The 18670-nt window shown below is 38.4% G+C and overlaps 1 protein-coding gene and 1 pseudogene across 1 annotated transcript in view; one reads left to right on the top strand and one right to left on the bottom strand.

Moving 5' to 3' along the window:
• Nucleotides 1-18670, top strand: part of HECTD1 (HECT domain E3 ubiquitin protein ligase 1) — a 90687-nt gene that overhangs the window by 31086 nt on the left and 40931 nt on the right. Inside the window, exons 9-15 of the mRNA XM_021695579.1 lie at nt 2021-2135; nt 3177-3351; nt 7690-7828; nt 8018-8188; nt 13651-13873; nt 14402-14665; nt 14766-14842. Of these exons, the coding sequence (XP_021551254.1) occupies nt 2021-2135; nt 3177-3351; nt 7690-7828; nt 8018-8188; nt 13651-13873; nt 14402-14665; nt 14766-14842 (1164 nt within the window). The remainder of the gene's footprint in view (nt 1-2020; nt 2136-3176; nt 3352-7689; nt 7829-8017; nt 8189-13650; nt 13874-14401; nt 14666-14765; nt 14843-18670) is intronic.
• On the bottom strand, nt 18275-18655 carry LOC110585467 (annotated as a pseudogene).

An 18670-nucleotide genomic window follows, 5' to 3' on the forward strand; every position in this document is an offset into this window, starting at 1 on the left:
CTGTTTTGCAGTTATGAGTGGTTGGGTGTGAGAGAAGAAGCCAAATGAATTGTATCTCACACTAACCTGACTTGATTATATGTCAGTGTATAGTGAGCGATAGCTGCTATTACTAATGATACAGTAGGTACGACTCACTGAGCACAGAAACTCTGTGCTAGCCAGTGTCTTTAGGTATTTAACATGTCTTACCATTTAATCTTCATAGATATTTCTGTTTTTAATTGATTCTAAAATACACCTCCACTTTCCCCCTTACCCCTCCATACACATTTTAACATCTCTTAAATAGAAAAATGTTGTATAATTGCTGTTGACCCGATAGAAAGTGCAGCATAGTTATCATTACCTATTCGTGCAACAGGAATAAAAAATTCTGTCTGATAGAGAAGCACTCAGAAATGCTGCATCATTGGGACGCCTGGGTGGCTCAGTCGGTTAAGCGTCTGCCTTCGGCTCAGGTCATGATCCCAGGGTCCTGGGATCGAGTCCCGCATCGGGCTCCCTGCTCTGCGGGGAGCCTGCTTCTGCCTCTGCCTCTGCTTCTCTCTCTGTCTCTCATGAATAAATAAATAAAATCTTAAAAAAAAAAAAAAAGAAAAAAGAAATGCTGCATCATTAATGTCTTTATGGCACAGGTAATAGCATTGTTTGTAGAAATATAAATATTGCTGATTTTGAATAAAAAAATAATTATGAAGAATTGTGCTCAGAATGTGAAGTTCCGGAATACCTTATAGTTCATTTATATTTTCTTACTTATGTTTATTCAGGTAATTTGTGGAAAAAAATTCTAAGTTTAAAAAATTTCTTTCAGTAAGTTTAAAAAAAAAAATTCCAAGCAATAAGAAAGCATGTTACAAAATTTAACTGGCTTTTTTTCCCTTTCTTAGTGATAGTTAGTGATATATCCAATAATCTGTGGCATCCTACATTTGATAAAATACTGAATTATTATGATTCAGCATTTGGATTTTTTAGCCAGTACTGTGTACTTTCCAGATGTGTGTATGTATTCACTTACTTGTCAGATATATCTATTACATCATAACAAAGTTAGAAAACCTGCAGCTCTGAGGCTGATAAGAAAAACATGAGATGTGTTCTCTGTTCAAAAGACCTTACAGTCTGTTGGGGAGAGAGTCCAGTGTCCATTAAAAATTGGTGAACAATGTGAATTAGTATTTAAGACGTAGATTTTGTAGTTCATTCTAGAATTGATTTACCTTGGTAATTGGCAGTATATAGGAAATGAGGAAGATGATTACCATGTCACAAACGTAGTCTATTACCTCTCTGTTAAAGAAATTGGGAGGAGGAGTTTGAAGGAAAAGTAGGTTCCACATGTAAACGTACTTAATTTGAGTTGTTAATAAATAACCAAGTGTGGGGCACCTGGGTGGCTCAGTTGTTAAGTGTCTGCCTTCGGCTCAGGTCATGAAACCAGGGTCCTGGGATCGAGCCCCACATCGGGCTCCCTGCTCGGTGGGAGGCCTGCTTCTCCCTCTCCCACTCCCCCTGCTTGTGTTCCCTCTCTCGCTGTGTCTCTCTCTGTCAAATAAATAAATAAAATCTTAAAAAATAAATAAAATAAATAAATAAATAACGAAGTGAAATTAATCTATAATTTTTTCAAGATCTAGATAGACCCTTTTTTTTTTTTTTTAAAGATTTTATTTATTTATTTGAGAGAGACAATGAGATAGAGAGAGCATGAGAGGGGATAGGGTCAGAGGGAGAAGCAGACTCCCCGCCGAGCAGGGAGCCTGACGCAGGACTCGATCCCAGGACTCCAGGATCATGACCTGAGCCGAAGGCAGTCGCTTAACCAACTGAGCCACCCGGGCGCCCCTAGATAGACCATTTTTGAGGTGATATGTGCAAAATAGTGATTTGAATTGGTGCCTGCTTAAGTAATTGTGAGTCTGAAATCTGTGGGTGCAGTTTGGATTGCAGAGTTGGATATTGAAGAAATAAAGTGTTAATTCTTATATTCACATGAAATGCTTTTCTTTTCTAGACTCTGTTACGGCATGGTGCAAACCCAGATCTGAGAGATGAAGATGGGAAAACTCCGTTAGATAAAGCTCGGGAAAGGGGCCATAGTGAAGTAGTAGCTATTCTTCAGTCTCCAGGTGAGTGGGACAATCTTTCCTTTTACATCTGCTGTTAGTTTTCAGCTTCACTTTTACAGATACAGCTTCTTGTGTATGTATTAACATTATATAAATGAACTATTCCTATGAAGTCAAGTAATTATATGCACATACCTTAACATGTGATAAACCTTTAACAGTATACCGTTCAGTGTTCTTTGAGACTGTGGGTGCATGATTCCAGAATAACAAACCAAAAGTTTTTTTTTTTAAAGATTTTATGTATTTGTCAGAGAGAGAGAGCACAAGCGCACACAAGCAGGGGGAGAAGCAGGCTCCCCGCTGAGCAAGGATCCCCACACGGGGCTTGATCCCAGGAGCCTGGGATCATGACCTGAGCCGAAGGCAGACGCTTAACTGACTGAGCCAACCAGGTGTCCCAAAAACCAAAAGTTTAAGGGGCATGGGAATGTCATAAAGAATAGTTGGGTATTGTGTAGATGAAGTACTTTGACCAAATTTTTAAGTTCTGACAGAGTAAATGAATGTGGAACCTTTGTGAAATAATTTCTAGAATCAAGTGGAATATCCAAAATTATTTCCCTAAGTTGTGATTCAGCTCATTGGTGGGACTGACGTTCTTTAGTATTCTTGTGCTTGTTTCAGCAGCACATGTACTAAAAAAAATTGGAATAGTATTATTCTTATAAATGTCTTTGATAGATACAGTATCTTTTAATTTCAGTTTAATTATTGTTAATTAGGGATACTTTTTTTTCCCTTAAATATTTATTTGAGAGAGAGAGAGAGCACATGCAAGTGTGGGGAGGGGCAGAGGGAGAGGGAGAGAGAGAATCTCAAGCAAACTCCCTGGTGAATGTGGGGCCTGACGCAGGGCTCGATCTCACAACCCTCAGATCACAACCCCAGCCAAAATCAAGAGTTGGATGCTCAACTGACTGAGCCAACCAGGTGCCCCCGGGATAATTATAGTTTGAAATTCGGTACCTCTTAATGTTTTTTTTTATTGAAAGAAAAATTTTCCAAGAATTTATTTTATTGAAAAATATTTGTCTGCAGGTGATTGGATGTGTCCAGTTAATAAAGGAGATGATAAGAAAAAGAAAGATACAAACAAAGATGAAGAAGAATGTAATGAGCCAAAAGGAGATCCAGAAATGGCACCCATATACTTGAAAAGGTTATTGCCAGTGTTTGCACAGACATTTCAGCAAACTATGTTGCCTTCAATAAGGTAGTTATTCATAGTATCTGTGTTTACTAAATTATGCCAATCATATAGTTCTATTTATCTCCCTTTTCCAGAAGGATTGAAGTTTATCTTAATACTGAAAAGGTATGGTAAGAATAAAATTTAGATTGGAAATTTGATTGGAGAGTTAAATCTTTTCTTCTGATGATCTGACTTGAGTTTTGAAAATCAAGAAGACTAGTTTTGTAGCTTGCTGAGTATCAGCTTTATAGAAATTCTGGTAAGTACAGCAAACATTTATTGAGCTTTATGGAGGCTTTTTTGGTAGAGGCAATGCGAGATGTCATTGGAGAGTTAACTAAAGAAATGGGACTTGGTTTTCACTTCTTGTTCCGTTCCTTGCAGGCTAGTGAGAAAGATGTGAGTAATAAGAGTGAGTAGTAAGTGATATATTAGACATACCGTCAGAGTTCTCTGGGAATATACATGATTTAACAATTAATTGGGCTGCACAATTGGAGAAAATTTTATGCAGAAGTGAGATTTATTTTTTTATTTTATTTTTTAAAGATTTTATTTATTTATTTGACAGACAGAGACACAGCAAGAGAGGGAACACAAGCAGGGGGAGTGGGAGAGGGAGAAGCAGACTTCCTGCTGAGCAGGGAGCCCGATGTGGGACTCGATCCCAGAACCCTGGGATCATGACCTGAGCCCAAGGCAGATGCTTAATGACTGAGCCACCCAGGTGCCCCTGGAAGTGAGATTTAAATTTGGGTTTAAAGGATACTTGGGGATTTTGTAGGCAGACAGATTAGAAGGATCACTGGGCAACTTTGTGTGCAAAGTCTTGGAGGTATGAGTCAGTCCATCCTGGTACAAATCCTGGTGGCTCTCCTTCTGTAGTGTCATTGCTGTTCATCTGTTGCTAATACTCTGGTCTGTAGTCTGTAGTTTGGCTACTGCAGTTGCCTCTTAATTAGTCTTTCTTTTCTCTTTTGTTCCTTTATAATCTGTTCCTACATATTAGTCTAATTTATTTTAAAAATCATAATTATGGGGCGCCTGGGTGGCTCAGTCGTTAAGCATCTGCCTTCGGCTCAGGTCATGATCCCAGGGTCCTGGGATCGAGCCCCACATCGGGCTCCTTGCTCAGCGGGAGGCCTGCTTCTCCTCTCCCACTCCCCTTGTTTGCGTTTCTTCAATTGGTTTGTCTCTCTCTCTGTCAAATAAATAAATAAAATCTTTAAAAAAAAATCATAATTATATCACTTTTTCTGATTTAAACTCTCCAGTGGCTTCTATCTGGCTTGAACTCAACCTAATTCCTTTTTTTTTTTTTTAAAGAAAATGAGAGTGCGTGGGCACTGGGGGTGGGGGTAGAGGGAGAGACTCTCACGCAGACTCCCCACTGAGCACAGAGCCCTGACACAGGGCTCGATCTCATGACCCTGAGATCATGACTTGAGTCTAAATCAAGAGTCGGAGGCTTAACCGACTGAGCCACCCAGGTGCCCTTAAAACCTAACTCCCTAACTCTCAGGCTTACAAGGTCTTACATAAGCCCCACCCAGCTCTCTGACCTCATTTAGTACTATCTAACCCCTAGCCCATTACACGTACAATAAGCTAGCCTTTTTTCTATTTTTGGAACACCCCAGGTACATCCTTACCTTAGGGCTTTTGTACTTCCCTTTACTGGAAACTTTTCTTATCCTTGGTTCTTTTGGATGGTTTGTTGTTTCATATCATTTAGGTTTCAGTTTAAATGTTCCATCCACTGATGTTTTTGTCCATCTAATTTAAATTTACCCCTAGGATACCTTTCACATAAATTATGACGTTTTACTGTCTTTACAGAGCTTTCAGTGTCTGAAATCTTGCTCTTCTTTGACTTTTGTTTGTTTTATTGTCTGTCTCCCCTCCAAAGTGAACTCTTTGAGAGCTGGCCTGTGTACGGCTATATTCCTGCAGAGACAAAGAGGTATAGAACAGGGCTTGATACTTAGTAGGTCCTCAGTAGATATTTAGAGCATGACTGAGTGAGTGTATTTTGTTAGCAGTTGTAAGTATTTTAATATTAATGGAGTGTGTTTGGATTAATAGGATATGTTTGGGTAGCTCAGTGAATAGTGTTAAAAAGGTAGACAGGAGCCTTTATGACTTATGAAGGCCTTGGTGGTCCATGCTAATGAGCCATACTCCACAGTTGAAGCAGGGTCATTAAATACCTGTGAGGATATTTGTCACAGCTGATTTTGTGATTTATGAAGATTCCATTGACGGCCCAGTGGAGAAAAGTACTGGAGGAGAGCAAGAATGAAAACAGACTACTTAAGGGTTCATTGCAATATGAACTTCAAACAGTTGCTGGGGGACTGGATTGGTGGGAACAAATTGAAAAGGTTGAGAGATGGGTTGTATAGGGATTGATGACCAGTTGTGAGAGATGAGGGAGAGGAATGGGTGAAGAATGAGTACTGAATTTTTGACTGAGTGATTGAGAATTTGATTTTGGACATTTTAAGTTAAGGAGGTCTTTAGAACATGTAGATTTGTAGGATTCAAGTGCCTAGGAGTTGACATTAAAGTGCAGGCAGTCTGCTTTAAGTAGGAGAAAAATGTCAGTAAAATAATTCACTGTGAACATTAAAGTACTTGGTTTTTATTCTTCTCCAAATAGCTACAGAGGTGTAGGTGTGAGTGGGCCCACTTTTTTTTTTTTTTTTTAACAGAACTTAGAATCCTCTTGAGGAGTAGGCAAGTTCGATTTTGAACAGGATAATTTGGCTGAAAATTTTAGAGGACTAGCTGTCATGCTAATAAAAGAATCCCGATATATTTGGAGTAGAACTTCTTCATGATAAGGTCATCATAAAATTATAAAGTATGCCACCATATAACAGAGGTCCCTTATTAGAAGGGTCTTCTCTTTCCTTTTTTTTTTTTTTTTAAGATTTATTTATTTGAGAGCATGCACGAGCAAGCAGGGGGAGGGGCAGAGGGAGAAAGAAAGAGATCAAGAATCTCAGGCAGACTCCCTGCTGAGTGCAGAGTGTGATGCGAGGTTCCATCCCTTGACCCTGAGCTCATGACCTGAGCTGAAATCAAGATTCAGACACTTAACTGTCTGAGCCACCCGAGTTCCCTCGATGGTTATTTTCTATCACTCTATTAAATGTTTCAGGATTGCGGATTGGAATTTTGGAATTACAGGTAATTTTTTTCTCTTCCTTTTGTTAATTTGTGTTTACTAAAGTTTCTATAATAACCATATTGTATTTGTAAAATGAATGAATTTATGTATGTATGTTTCAGGATTGTCTAAATAGAATTTTAGTTTTAGTACATTCAATGCTGAATTCTCTAGGTAATAATTAGCTACATTCAATTGTGGCAAGTAAGAAAGCATAAGCCTTTGCTAAGAGCTCAGACTCTGGAGTCAATGCAAAGTGGCCACTTCCTAAATATGTGGCCATGAGAAAGGTACTTAACTTCTTTTAGTTTATCTCTAAAGTGAAGATAATTACATTAAATTCTCTTTAGGTTTGAGAATAAAAATTAGATATGTATTAAGTGTTACAATAGTTATGCCTAATATTTTAGAGGTATTGGCTCAGGTCATGATCCCAGGGTCCTGGGATTGACCCCCGCATCGTGCTCCCTACTCTTTGGCCTACCGTTTTCTATAACATCTTGAATTTATAATCAAATGCTTTTTTCACTTGAAAAATGTATACTGTTACGAATTTCAACTAAAGAGAGTTGTGATCTACATCAAGTAGGGACCACATGCTGTAGAAATTCATGTGTCACATGCCTTTCTTGGACTTCAGTAGCAATTTTGCTTCTCCATCCTTGTGGAAGTTACTGCAAAGTTAATGATATCCTCGGTGCCTAGGATATTGTTATATGCTCAGAAAATATGTGTTAAATGAACTGTATCTTTTATGTAATAGACCAGTCTCCTTTTAGTCTATTATAATTTAAATGTGTGTGGATATGTGTTTATTTTAAAAGAACAGGTTCCTTGTTATAAAACTGAGGTTAGTTTGTATGACTTTATTGAGTATCTATGTTCTAAGCAAAGCAGTGGATGAGTATAGAAGGAAAAGGAGGCATAACAAATTGTTAACAGTGGCAATATTTAGGGACATGGGATTACTAGGATGTCTTTTCATTTATATGAGAACAAAGGTATATGTATTTCTTTTTGTATACTTATATTCAGCTTACTTTTTAGCAGAGTGTGTAAAACTTAACCATTGCACGTATTTTTTTTTCTCTAATGTGTAATTGCATTTTGTTTTATTTTAGGCTCTTTTCCTGGCTTCCTAAAATTCTTTTATTTATTTATTTAATTTTATTTTATTTTTTAAGGAAGGCAAGTCTTGCTCTGATTCGAAAAATGATTCATTTTTGCTCTGAAGCACTCTTAAAAGAAGTTTGTGATTCTGATGTTGGTCACAATTTGCCTACAGTACTAGTGGAAATCACTGCAACCGTCCTTGATCAAGAGGTCAGATTTTTATCTTTTTTGAAACTCCTGTAGCTTTAATTCCCTTTAGACAATGGTTAGTAAAATAATTTAATTTTTGTCCTAATTTCAGTGAAACGTTTTGTCTGTGAAATTATTGCATTTGTCTACTTCAGGCAGCTGAACTTATTTTTATCATTTTCCCTTAAATTCCTTTTTGTTTTCCCCCAGGATGATGATGATGGCCACTTGCTGGCTTTGCAGATCATAAGAGATTTGGTAGATAAAGGTGGTGATATTTTTTTGGATCAGCTAGCCAGACTTGGTGTAATTAGCAAAGTGTCAACTTTGGCAGGACCTTCCTCTGATGATGAGAATGAAGAGGAATCAAAACCAGAAAAAGTGAGTGATGTTGATTGCAGTGTTATCAGGAATAGAGGTTCTTGGGGCGCCTGGGTGGCTCAGTCGTTAAGCATCTGCCTTTGGCTCAGATCATGATCCCAGGGTCCTGGGATCGAGCCCCACATTGGGCTCCCTGCTCAGTGGGAAGCCTGCTTCTCCCTCTCCCACTCTCCCTGCTTGTGTTCCCTCTCTTGCTGTGTCTCTCTCTCTCAAATAAAATCTTTAAAAAAAAAAAAGGAATAGAGTTTCTTTTGAGGAAATCTAGTTATAACTTAATGATGGTTTTTGATAAAATAATGGCAGTATGAGGTAGCACTATAATTTTTAAAAATTTGGTTACTTATTTTAAGATTTTATTTATTAATTTTAGAGAAAGAATGTGAGCAGGGTGAGGGGCAAAGGGAGAGGGAGAGAGAGAATCTCAAGCCAACTCTGTGCTGAGCATGGAGCCCGGTGTCGGGCTCGATCCTACAACTCTGAGGTTGTGACCCAAGCCGAAACCAAGAGTTGGGCACTTAATCGACTGATCCACGCAGGCACCCCCAAAATTTCGTTACTTTTTAAAAATTTATTGATAAAATTTAAAGCTTATAGAAAAATTGCAAATAGAGTATCAGAGTATTCTTCATAAATTCACTAATTATTGACGTTGTGTGTGTGTATTTTTAAGAAACATTTATTTGAGGTGCACCTGACTGGCTCATTTGGTAGAGCATACAACTCTTGATCTTGGGGTTGTGAGTTTTAGCCCCATGTTGGTTGTAGAGATTACTTAAAAATAAAATCTTCAAGGGGCCCCTGGGTGGCTTTGTCATTTAAGTGTCTGACTCGATTTCAGCTCAGGTTGTGAGTTCAAGCCCCATGCTGGGCTCCACACTGGGCCTGGAGCCTACTTAAAAAAACAAAAAAAACCAATGAAATATTATTATTATCTTTTAAAGGTTTTATTTATTTGTAGAAAGAGAGAGTACAAGCAGGGGAAGCGGCAGGCAGAGGGAGAAGCAGACTCCCTACCGAGCAGGGAGCCTGATGCGCGACTCGATCCTAGGACCCTGGGATCATGACCTGAGCTGAAGGCAGATACCTAACCATCCGAGCCACCTAGGCACCCCAAAGTCAGAAAATTTAATATTTATATAATACTCTATCTCCTTCAAAAACCCATTTCAAATTTTGTTTTTTCCCTAAAACCCTTCCCCCCCCCCCCCACCCGTCCAGAATCCAATCCAGGAGCATGTATTACATTTAGTTACCATTTAGTTATTATGTTTCTAAGAACTCAGCCTTTTTCTTTGATAGCCTTGGCATTTGTGAAGAGGACAGACCCGTTAATTTGGGCAGCAACCCTTACTTTGCGTTTGTGTTTCTATGTGCTTAGATTCAGGTTACATGTTTTTAGCAGGAAGACTACAGAGGGAATGTTTTTCTAAGTGCATAAATGTGCCTTCTTTTAGAGCCCCAGGGTGTCTGCTTTCTTACCGATGATGTTAACATGGATCACTTCATTATATTTATCTCTGCCTGGTTTCTTTTCCTTTTTAAAGATTTTATTTATTTATTAGAGTGTGAGAGAGATTACAAGCAGGGGGGAAGGTAGAGGGAGAAGCAAACTCCTAGCTGAGCGGAGAGCCCAACGTAGGGCTCAGTTCCAGGACCTTGCGATCATGACCTGAGCCGAAGGCAGATGCTTAACTGACTGAGCCACCCAGCTGCCATCTGCCTGGTTTCTTTATCATAGAGTTACTCTTTTTGCTTTTGTAATTAATAAGTAATTAATAAATAATTAATACACTCTTACTCATTAAACATACACCCATGAGTTTCAGTATCCATTGATAATTCTTGCCTTAGATTGCAAATTTAAAATATACCTAATCTATCCCTACTTGTTCCTGCACTGATTTAGTCCTAAATTAGTGAATGTTTCCTATATATTAATGACAGAATGGTAATATTTTTGAGATAATGGTAGAGTATGGTTTGTTAATTATATAATCCTGAGAGGGTGAGTGGGGATGGGAGGAGAGAGAGATTATTTAAAAAAATTTTTTTTTAAGATTTATTTATTTGAGAGAAAGAGAGAAAGTGAGCACAAGTGGGAGGGGCAGAGGGAGAGAGAATCTGAAGCAGACTCTGCTGAGTGTAGAGCCCAACACAGGGCTCAGTCTCATGACTGAGAACACGACCTGAGTGGAAACCAAGTGTTGGACACTTTAACTGACTACACCACCCAGGCACCCCAGAGAGATACTCCTAAATTACTTGAGAGATCTGAGGGATTTAACCACAAAACAAAATAAGAGGTGATATCTGGGTTCATCCCTCTAGAATTCTTTTATTCAAGAAGTAGGTTCAAAAACCACATGATTTCACTGATGTGTGGAATATAAGAAGTAAAACAAGCAAAGAGGGAAAAAAGAGAGACAAACCAAGAAACAGACACTTAACTATAGAGAACAAACTGATGATTATCAGAGGGGAAGTGGGGGGGAAAGATGGGTAAAATAGGTGTGGGGATTAAGTGCACTTGCTATGATGAGCACTGGGTGATGTGTGCAAGTGTTAAATCACTGTATTGTACACCTGAAACTAATATTACACTGTGTGTTAACTGACTGGAATTTAAATAAAAACTTAAAAAATGTTACAGATCTACAGATCCCCAGCAAGTTTTTTTGTAGAAATTAACAAAATTCTAACATTCATATGAAAATTCTAGGGACCTAGAATAGCCAAAGCAACATTGAAAAGGAACAAGTTGAAGGACATCCACCAGCCGATTTGAAGTCTTACTATAAAGCCATAGTAATCAGGGGCGCCTGGGTGGCTCAGATGGTTAAGCGTCTGCCTTCGGCTCAGGTCATGATCCCGGGGTCCTGGGATCGAGCCCCGCATCGGGCTCCTTGCTCCACGGGAAGCCTGCTTCTCCCTCTCCCACTCCCCCTGCTTGTGTTCCCTCTCTCGCTGTGTCTCTCTCTGTCTTAGGGGCGCCTGGGTGGCTCAGTCGTTAAGCATCTGCCTTCGGCTCAGGTCGTGTCCCAGGGTCCTGGGATCGAGTCCCACATCGGGCTCCCTGCTCAGCCAGGAGCCTGCTTCTCCCTCTCCCACTCCCCCTGCTTGTGTTTCCTCTCTAGCTGTCTTTCTCTGTCAAGTAAATAAAATATTAAAAAAAAAAAAATCTTAAAAAAAAAGATACATTGTTTAGAAAATGAAAAGACTGGGCGCTTGTGTAACTCATTGGTTGAGTGGCGGACTCTTGATCTCGGCTCAGATCATAATCTCAGAGTCATGGGGTAAAGCCCCACGTTGGGCTCCATGCTCAGCATGGAGTCTGCTTGAAATGCTCGCTCTCTCCTTCCTCCTGCCCCTCCCTCTGCTGTGCTATACATACATACATAGCTTAAAATGAAGATGAAAAGACAACCCAGAAAATTCTCTCAGATTTTGTCTGAAAATATTTTATTTGGCCTTCATTTTTGATATTTTCAGTGCCTACAAGGACTTTTGACTGATCATTTTCCAGCACTTTGAGAGATGGTCCATTGTCACCTGATGTACATAGTCTCTATTGAGAAATTCACTTTATTTCTCATCTTAGTTCTTTGGTACATAAATTTTTTTTTTTTAAAGATTTTATTTATTTGAGAGAGAGAGAGTGAGAGAGAGTATGGGGGGGAGGGTCAGAAAGAGAGGGAGAAGCAGGCTCCCTGCTAAGCAGGGAGCCTGATGTGGGGCTCAATCCCAGCACCCTGGGATCCTGACCTGAGCCGAAGGCAGACACTTAACGACTGAGCCACCCAGGTGCCCCAACGTACATCTTTTCTAACAACATCTTTTCTTCCTCTGGCTGTTCTTACGATTTTAAGCAATTGACTTTGCTGTGCTTTGTTGTGCTTGGTGTATTGTGTATGTGTGCACATGTGAGTGTCCATCCCTGCTCAGGATTGTTCAGTTTTCTTTGATCTGTGGGATTACAGTTTTTATCAAATTTGAAATTTTTCAGCATTTGGAATGCAACTGTCTGACTACCTTGTGTGATATCTGGGAATTCAGCTTATAGTTTTCCATTTGTTCTTTGCCCAACCTTATGGCGTATCATCCTAGAAATGAGTGGTCTAGTGCTCAGAGACTCATGATGACCACTTTGCAGATTTCTAGAGGTCTTTTTGGCTTGGCTCCCTAATCCTGAACTCATCCTCCATATGTTCTGTTTGCTTCAGCCTCTTCAAACACATATCTCTATTTCCTGAAATCATACTGCTGGACTCTTCTTGTGTTTCCTCTTAAGACCTTAGCGAGGAATTTGTGTCTGGGACTAAGGGGATTACCTCGTTTGTTTCTCTTTTCTAGGGGATCACGGTCTTATGTTGCATATTGCCCAGTGTTTGAAAACACTTTTTCACATATTTTGCCTAGCTTTTCATTGTTTACAGTGGATAAACAAGTCTTGGTACTTGTTAACCTATCGTGGCCTAGAGCACAAGTACTTATGTTTAGAGAAATTTATAATCCATATTTTACAATCTTATTTTAGTGTTTTAAGCTAACTACTTCAGTTTTTTATGTTCAAAAAATATGTAAAAATACTTTTTAAGTATAACAAGTTTTTATGAAGTTTAAAAGTACTTTACCCAGGGGCATCTGGGTGGCTCAGTCAGTTAAGCACCAGCCTTGGACTCCGGTCATGATCTTGGGGTCCTGGGATTGAACCCTTTGTTGGGCTCCCTGCCCAGCAGGAAGTCTGTTTCTCCGTCTCCCTCTGCCCCTCCCCTCCTGCTCTCTCTCTCTCAAATAAATAAATAAAATCTTGAAAAAAACAGTGCTTTACCATATACACATCCATGTACACACATACCAGGTTTATATATGTTTAGATGAATATTCTCAATATTTAAATGTTGTCAACACAATAAAATTTTTCAGGATGTCAGGCTAGGAAAACAGTGTTTACAAATTGTTTTGTTTTGTAATTTATTTGAGAGAGAGAGAGACAGCACAAGTCTGGGGGATAATTAGATAGTTGTGTGTAGACCGAATCTGTTGGTCTTCTCTACTACTCCTCCTGGAAATGTTATAACTTAGGTCATTACTTATGTGACATTTTTTTAAAAGATTTTAGTTATTAGAGAGAGAGGAGGGGGCACAAGCGGGGGTGGGGAGAGGGAGAACCAGGCTCAATACCAGGACCCTGGGGTCAGGACCTGAGCCGAAGGCAGATGCTTAACCGATTGAGCCACCTAGCCTCTATTTATGTGAGTTTCTTAACATTTTTAGGACTTACTTGTAAGACTTAGCTATAGGTAATTAGTTGAATCAAAATGCATATTAAACTAGAGGCAACTGAATATAAGTTCAGCATGTTTTAATTCTAAATTTGATACATGGACATATTTTTAAAAACCTGTGAGTATTTGAAATAGATATTATTTTCCTTGTTTCATTCAATAATTTTACGCATTTAGGAAGATGAACCACAGGAGGATGCTAAAGAATTGCAGCAAGGTAAACCATACCATTGGAGAGACTGGTCAGTCATTAGGGGAAGGGACTGCTTATATATATGGAGTGATGCAGCAGCCTTGGAATTATCTAATGGCAGTAATGGATGGTTCAGATTTATCTTGGATGGAAAACTAGCCACCATGTATTCAAGTGGTAGTCCTGAAGGTGGATCGGATAGTTCAGGTAATAATTTTGTTTCTTTTAAAGTGTTTTACATGTTTCTCTAGTTTTGATGATTTGTTTTTCTGCTAATTATTTTTGCTAGCATTATCATAGAAATAGCACATTTTTGATGATCATTTGGCCAATTTATTTAGTATCAACAGAGAAAAACTGTTGTACCATGAAAGCATTTAAGAAATGCCTTTTTATTGTATGAGACAAGGAATAGCACTGTTACCTACTTTTAATCTCTCTAATGTTTTAGGTAAGCTACCTCTTATCATGTAATGACGAATTGTATGTGTGTGAAGCCTTCTCAAGTTGTATCTTTTCCAAAAGCCCTATACGTTAAAAAATTATGCCTGTAGGGTTGCTTTTATGCCTGAACCTAAATATATCAAACGAGTGAGAGTATGCCAAAGAAAAAACTCTGCTAATTAAGTTTTTTATATACAATAGATATTCCAACAGGTAATTTTCTTTTTATTAAAAAAAATAAGGAATATTTGAAAAGAATGAGGTTTTGAAATAATCATTTTGTCTTTATAGAAAGCAGAAGTGAATTCTTAGAGAAGTTACAAAGAGCTCGAGGCCAGGTAAAGCCTTCTACTTCAAGTCAGCCTATACTCTCAGCACCAGGACCCACTAAACTCACTGTAGGAAATTGGTCACTAACTTGTTTGAAAGAGGGAGAAATTGCTATTCATAACTCAGATGGTCAGCAAGCAACAATACTGAAAGAAGATTTACCTGGTTTTGTATTTGAATCTAATAGAGGAACCAAACATTCATTTACTGCAGAAACTTCTCTGGGTAAGTTATATAGAATATATAAGTTTAGTAGATAAGAATAAATGAGTATCTTAAATTGCAATAAAATAAATTCTGTGAAAAAAATTTTTTTTTTTTTAAGGTTCAGAATTTGTGACTGGTTGGACCGGTAAAAGAGGCAGAAAACTGAAATCTAAATTAGAAAAAACAAAGCAAAAGGTATATTTGTGGGATTTGCTTTTTCTTTTTTTTTGCTGTTTATACTAACATGGTAAGGTTTCATTGGTATATTCAAGCATTTAAAAAATTGAGCCATATAACACAAGTTACCCTAATCTAACATATTTTGTTTTTCTGTGCTCATTATTTTATGTTCCACAATACATACACATTTACTTATAATTTTATACACATGCTAAACACAAACATTAAAACAATTAAAATGTGTAAGACAATAAAATTTAAATTTTTTTACTTATTAATGTCACAGAAACTTTGAACTCATGCTTTATTATTGGTAGTAATGTTTTTAGTGATACAGTGGGATTGAAAATACATCATTATATTTTACAATCCTGATTTTACAATCCTGATTTAATACTTTATAATAAAGCGACTTGAATGCCTGGTTCTAGATTCAAATATTTTGATGCTTAAAGGTCATCTTAGGTGAAATTACTGTTTCAAAAAGATATCGGAGCAAGTGTTTACTGACTCCACCTTCAAAATCACTGTAATAATTTTTAAATTCTATCGATTAAGTATGCTTTTTTTTTTTTTTTTTTTTTTAAATAAGGCCAAGGGACCCCTGACTGGCTGATACATAGAGCATGGATGGGACTCTTGATTTGGGGGTTTTAAATTCGAGCCTCACGTTGGATGTGGAGATTACTTAAAAATATAAACCAGCATATTTCCATCTTTATTATATCGATTCTTGATTTTTATTTTTCATTTTTAAAAGAGAAAATAATCTCATAATTAGATTCAGTATTTTCTGATGGCAGAAATTTTTATTTTATTTACAATGATATAGAATAGTTTTTTCATACAGTATATGAAGCATGCTTTTAGGTGTTTGGGATTGGGGGCTTACTGTGTTTTTTATGGCTTTGGCCTTAGAAATAGTAGTAATAGGTTTTATTTGGGGCAGTTATATATAACATGTTTATGTCTTAATTTCTATTTGTTAATGTGTTGGGCCATCCTAAAGATATTTCCAGATGCTAGACCTTGGAAAGAAATATTTTATTTATTTATTTAGATAAATATGTATTATCTTTAGAGCTGTATGTATTATTTTGTGATTGCTTTTTTGTTTTTAAAACAAATGTGAGGTCGGAAGTTTTTTCTAATTCAGGGTTAAGGGCATTTGAGGAAGAAATATCTCAATTGAAGATAACCATTAGATGCTAAAAGGAATTTGAAGTAAATACAGTCCATTTTTGTTATTCATAGTAGTTGTGTTATGTAAAGCTTCTGTGAATACTGGAACCATTGCTCTTAGGGGAAATACAGGGTTAGGTTCCTTTGAGGCTCTGGTCACAATTTTTTTTTTTTTAAAGATTTTATTTATTTATTTGACACAGAGAGATACAGTGAGAGAGGGAACACAAGCAGGGGGAGTGGGAGAGGGAGAAGCAGGCTTCCTGCTGAGCAGGGAGCCCGATGTGGGGCTCGATCCCAGGACCCCAGGATCATGACCTGAGCCAGAGGCAGAGGCTGAATGACTGAGCCACCCAGGCACCCCTTTGGTCACATTTTTGTAACTGATCCATACATAACCTTATTTTATGTGTCTTTCGGGGCGCTTGGGTGGCTCAGTTGGTTAAGCGACTGCCTTCGGCTCGAGTCATGATCCTGGAGTCCTGGGATCGACTCCCACATCTGGCTCCCTGCTCAGCAGGGAGTCTGCTGCTCCCTCTGACCCTCCCCCCTCTCATGTGCTCTCTCTCTCTCATTCTCGCTCTCTCAAATGAATAAATAAGTAAATAAAATCTTTAAAAAAAAATTTTATGTGTCTTTCTGTTTAAAGACACCATGTTTGGGGCGCCTGGGTGGCTCAGTTGGTTAAGCGACTGCCTTCAGCTCAGGTCATGATCCTGGAGTCCCAGGATCGAGTCCCGTATCGGGCTCCCTGCTCGGCGGGGAGTCTGCTTCTCCCTCAGACCCTCCCCCGTCATGCTCTCTCTCTCTATCTCATTCTCTCTCTCAAATAAATAAAATAAAATCTTTAAAAAAAAAAATTAAAAAAAAAAAATAAAGACACCATGTTTAATGTGTATTATTGATTTGTTAACACTGAACTTGTGGCCAGTAGCACTTTCCTGCCTGAATGAAGCTTACCTAACACACATATTTTCTCCATAAGACACACATCGTGCCTTCTTGTGCTTAGAAACACTGGCCCGCACTTCAGTACTATGTTTGGTGGCCATTTTAAATAGTGAAAGCACCAACAAAACCACAAAAATGTTAAAAATGTGGCACAAAATAGAGTGTGGAAAGGAGGACACTTGTTCATAGAGAGCTAACACAAGTATGACACTTGCTTAAAGGTAGAGTTCACCTTGTTTGACCTCACCTGAGAACATGCACATGAGGCAGCTCCCAAGGTTTTGTTGCACTGTGCATGTCCACAAGTGACTGTGAAAGCATTGTAAATATTGATTTGGGGATTGCAAATAAATTTTAGTGAGTAGTTGAACTCACAAATACAGAATTCTCAAATAATGAGGATCAACTGTTATTTTTTATAAACCTACCACTGAGCTCTCTCAGGAATTTCTTGTAATTCCTGAAAGGTTGTATTAATCAACCAAATTTAGACTCAGAGGGAACTGAAATTTCACAATGCAGAAGAAAAGTAAGAAATAGAATAAATCAAGGAGAACTAGTCTTAGTCCTGTATTTTCATGTTCTTAAGAAATGTATGATTATTGGGCGCCTGGGTGGCTCAGTTGGTTAAGCGACTGCCTTCGGCTCAGGTCATGATCCTGGAGTCCCGGGATCGAGTCCCGCATCGGGCTCCCTGCTCGGCAGGGAGTCTGCTTCTCCATCTGACCCTCCTCCCTCTCATGCTCTCTGTCTCTCATTCTCTCTCTCTCAAATAAATAAATAAAATCTTAAAAAAAAAAAAATTAAAAAAAAAAATAAAGAAATGTATGATTATTGACTCTGTTTCTTAAAGTCACTAGTAACTCATTGGCCATGTGGCTGTTCTTTGGGTATGGAAGTAGTACATATCAAAATAGACTGATTTTAGGTAAAAGTAATTTTAACTATGAATTTTAACCTTCATTTTACTTATTAATACTGTTTTATAAAGGGTAGTGTCTTAAATGTTGTCTAACAGAGCTTACTTTCCTCTTAATTCTGAAAGGCGTACCAAAATAGAATGAAAAAGTACTATTAATTCATTTCAGGAGTGAATTTTTTTCTATTACATTAGAGTTATGCTAGGTTAGTTTGTGATTTAAATGAAATTACACAAGTCCTAAATTTACATTATTTAAGCAAATATTTTTAAAGACTGTATATACTGAATTTTATCAGACCCAAGCCTGGGACACATTAGTTTCTTTTTAATTTCAATTTTAATTTTTTTTTCAAGTTCCAAAAAGGCTTTATTACATACAGAGGGGGAGGGGTTCAGTCCTTCTTGGCTGCCTCTTTCCTCATGGCTGCCAGGACATTGCTCAGCTCCTCTCTCTTCCTCTTGGCATGGAAGTGTGTCCCTGCTCTTTTCTTGATGACCTTGAGGGTGTAGTTGTCCTTGGAGACCTCAAGCAGCTCCATGGTCCGCCGCTGGTATGGGGTGAAGCTGCACACCTCTCAGATCATGGCCTGCACGAACTTGGTGCGCTTGATGCGCTTGATGCACTTGGTGCGGTGCCCGTGGTGGCAGCTGTGCCTCGGCTTGCTCATGTTCTTAGTCACCTTGTGCTCCTTGTTGAGGCCCATGGTGATAGGGTACCGCAGGGCCGGGACTGTCCCTCCATGGCTCCCGTGGTGGAAAGGCTCAAATAACATTAATATACATGAGAG

This window comes from Neomonachus schauinslandi, chromosome 9 (assembly GCF_002201575.2).
Source record: "Neomonachus schauinslandi chromosome 9, ASM220157v2, whole genome shotgun sequence".
NCBI classification, from domain to species: domain Eukaryota; kingdom Metazoa; phylum Chordata; class Mammalia; order Carnivora; family Phocidae; genus Neomonachus; species Neomonachus schauinslandi.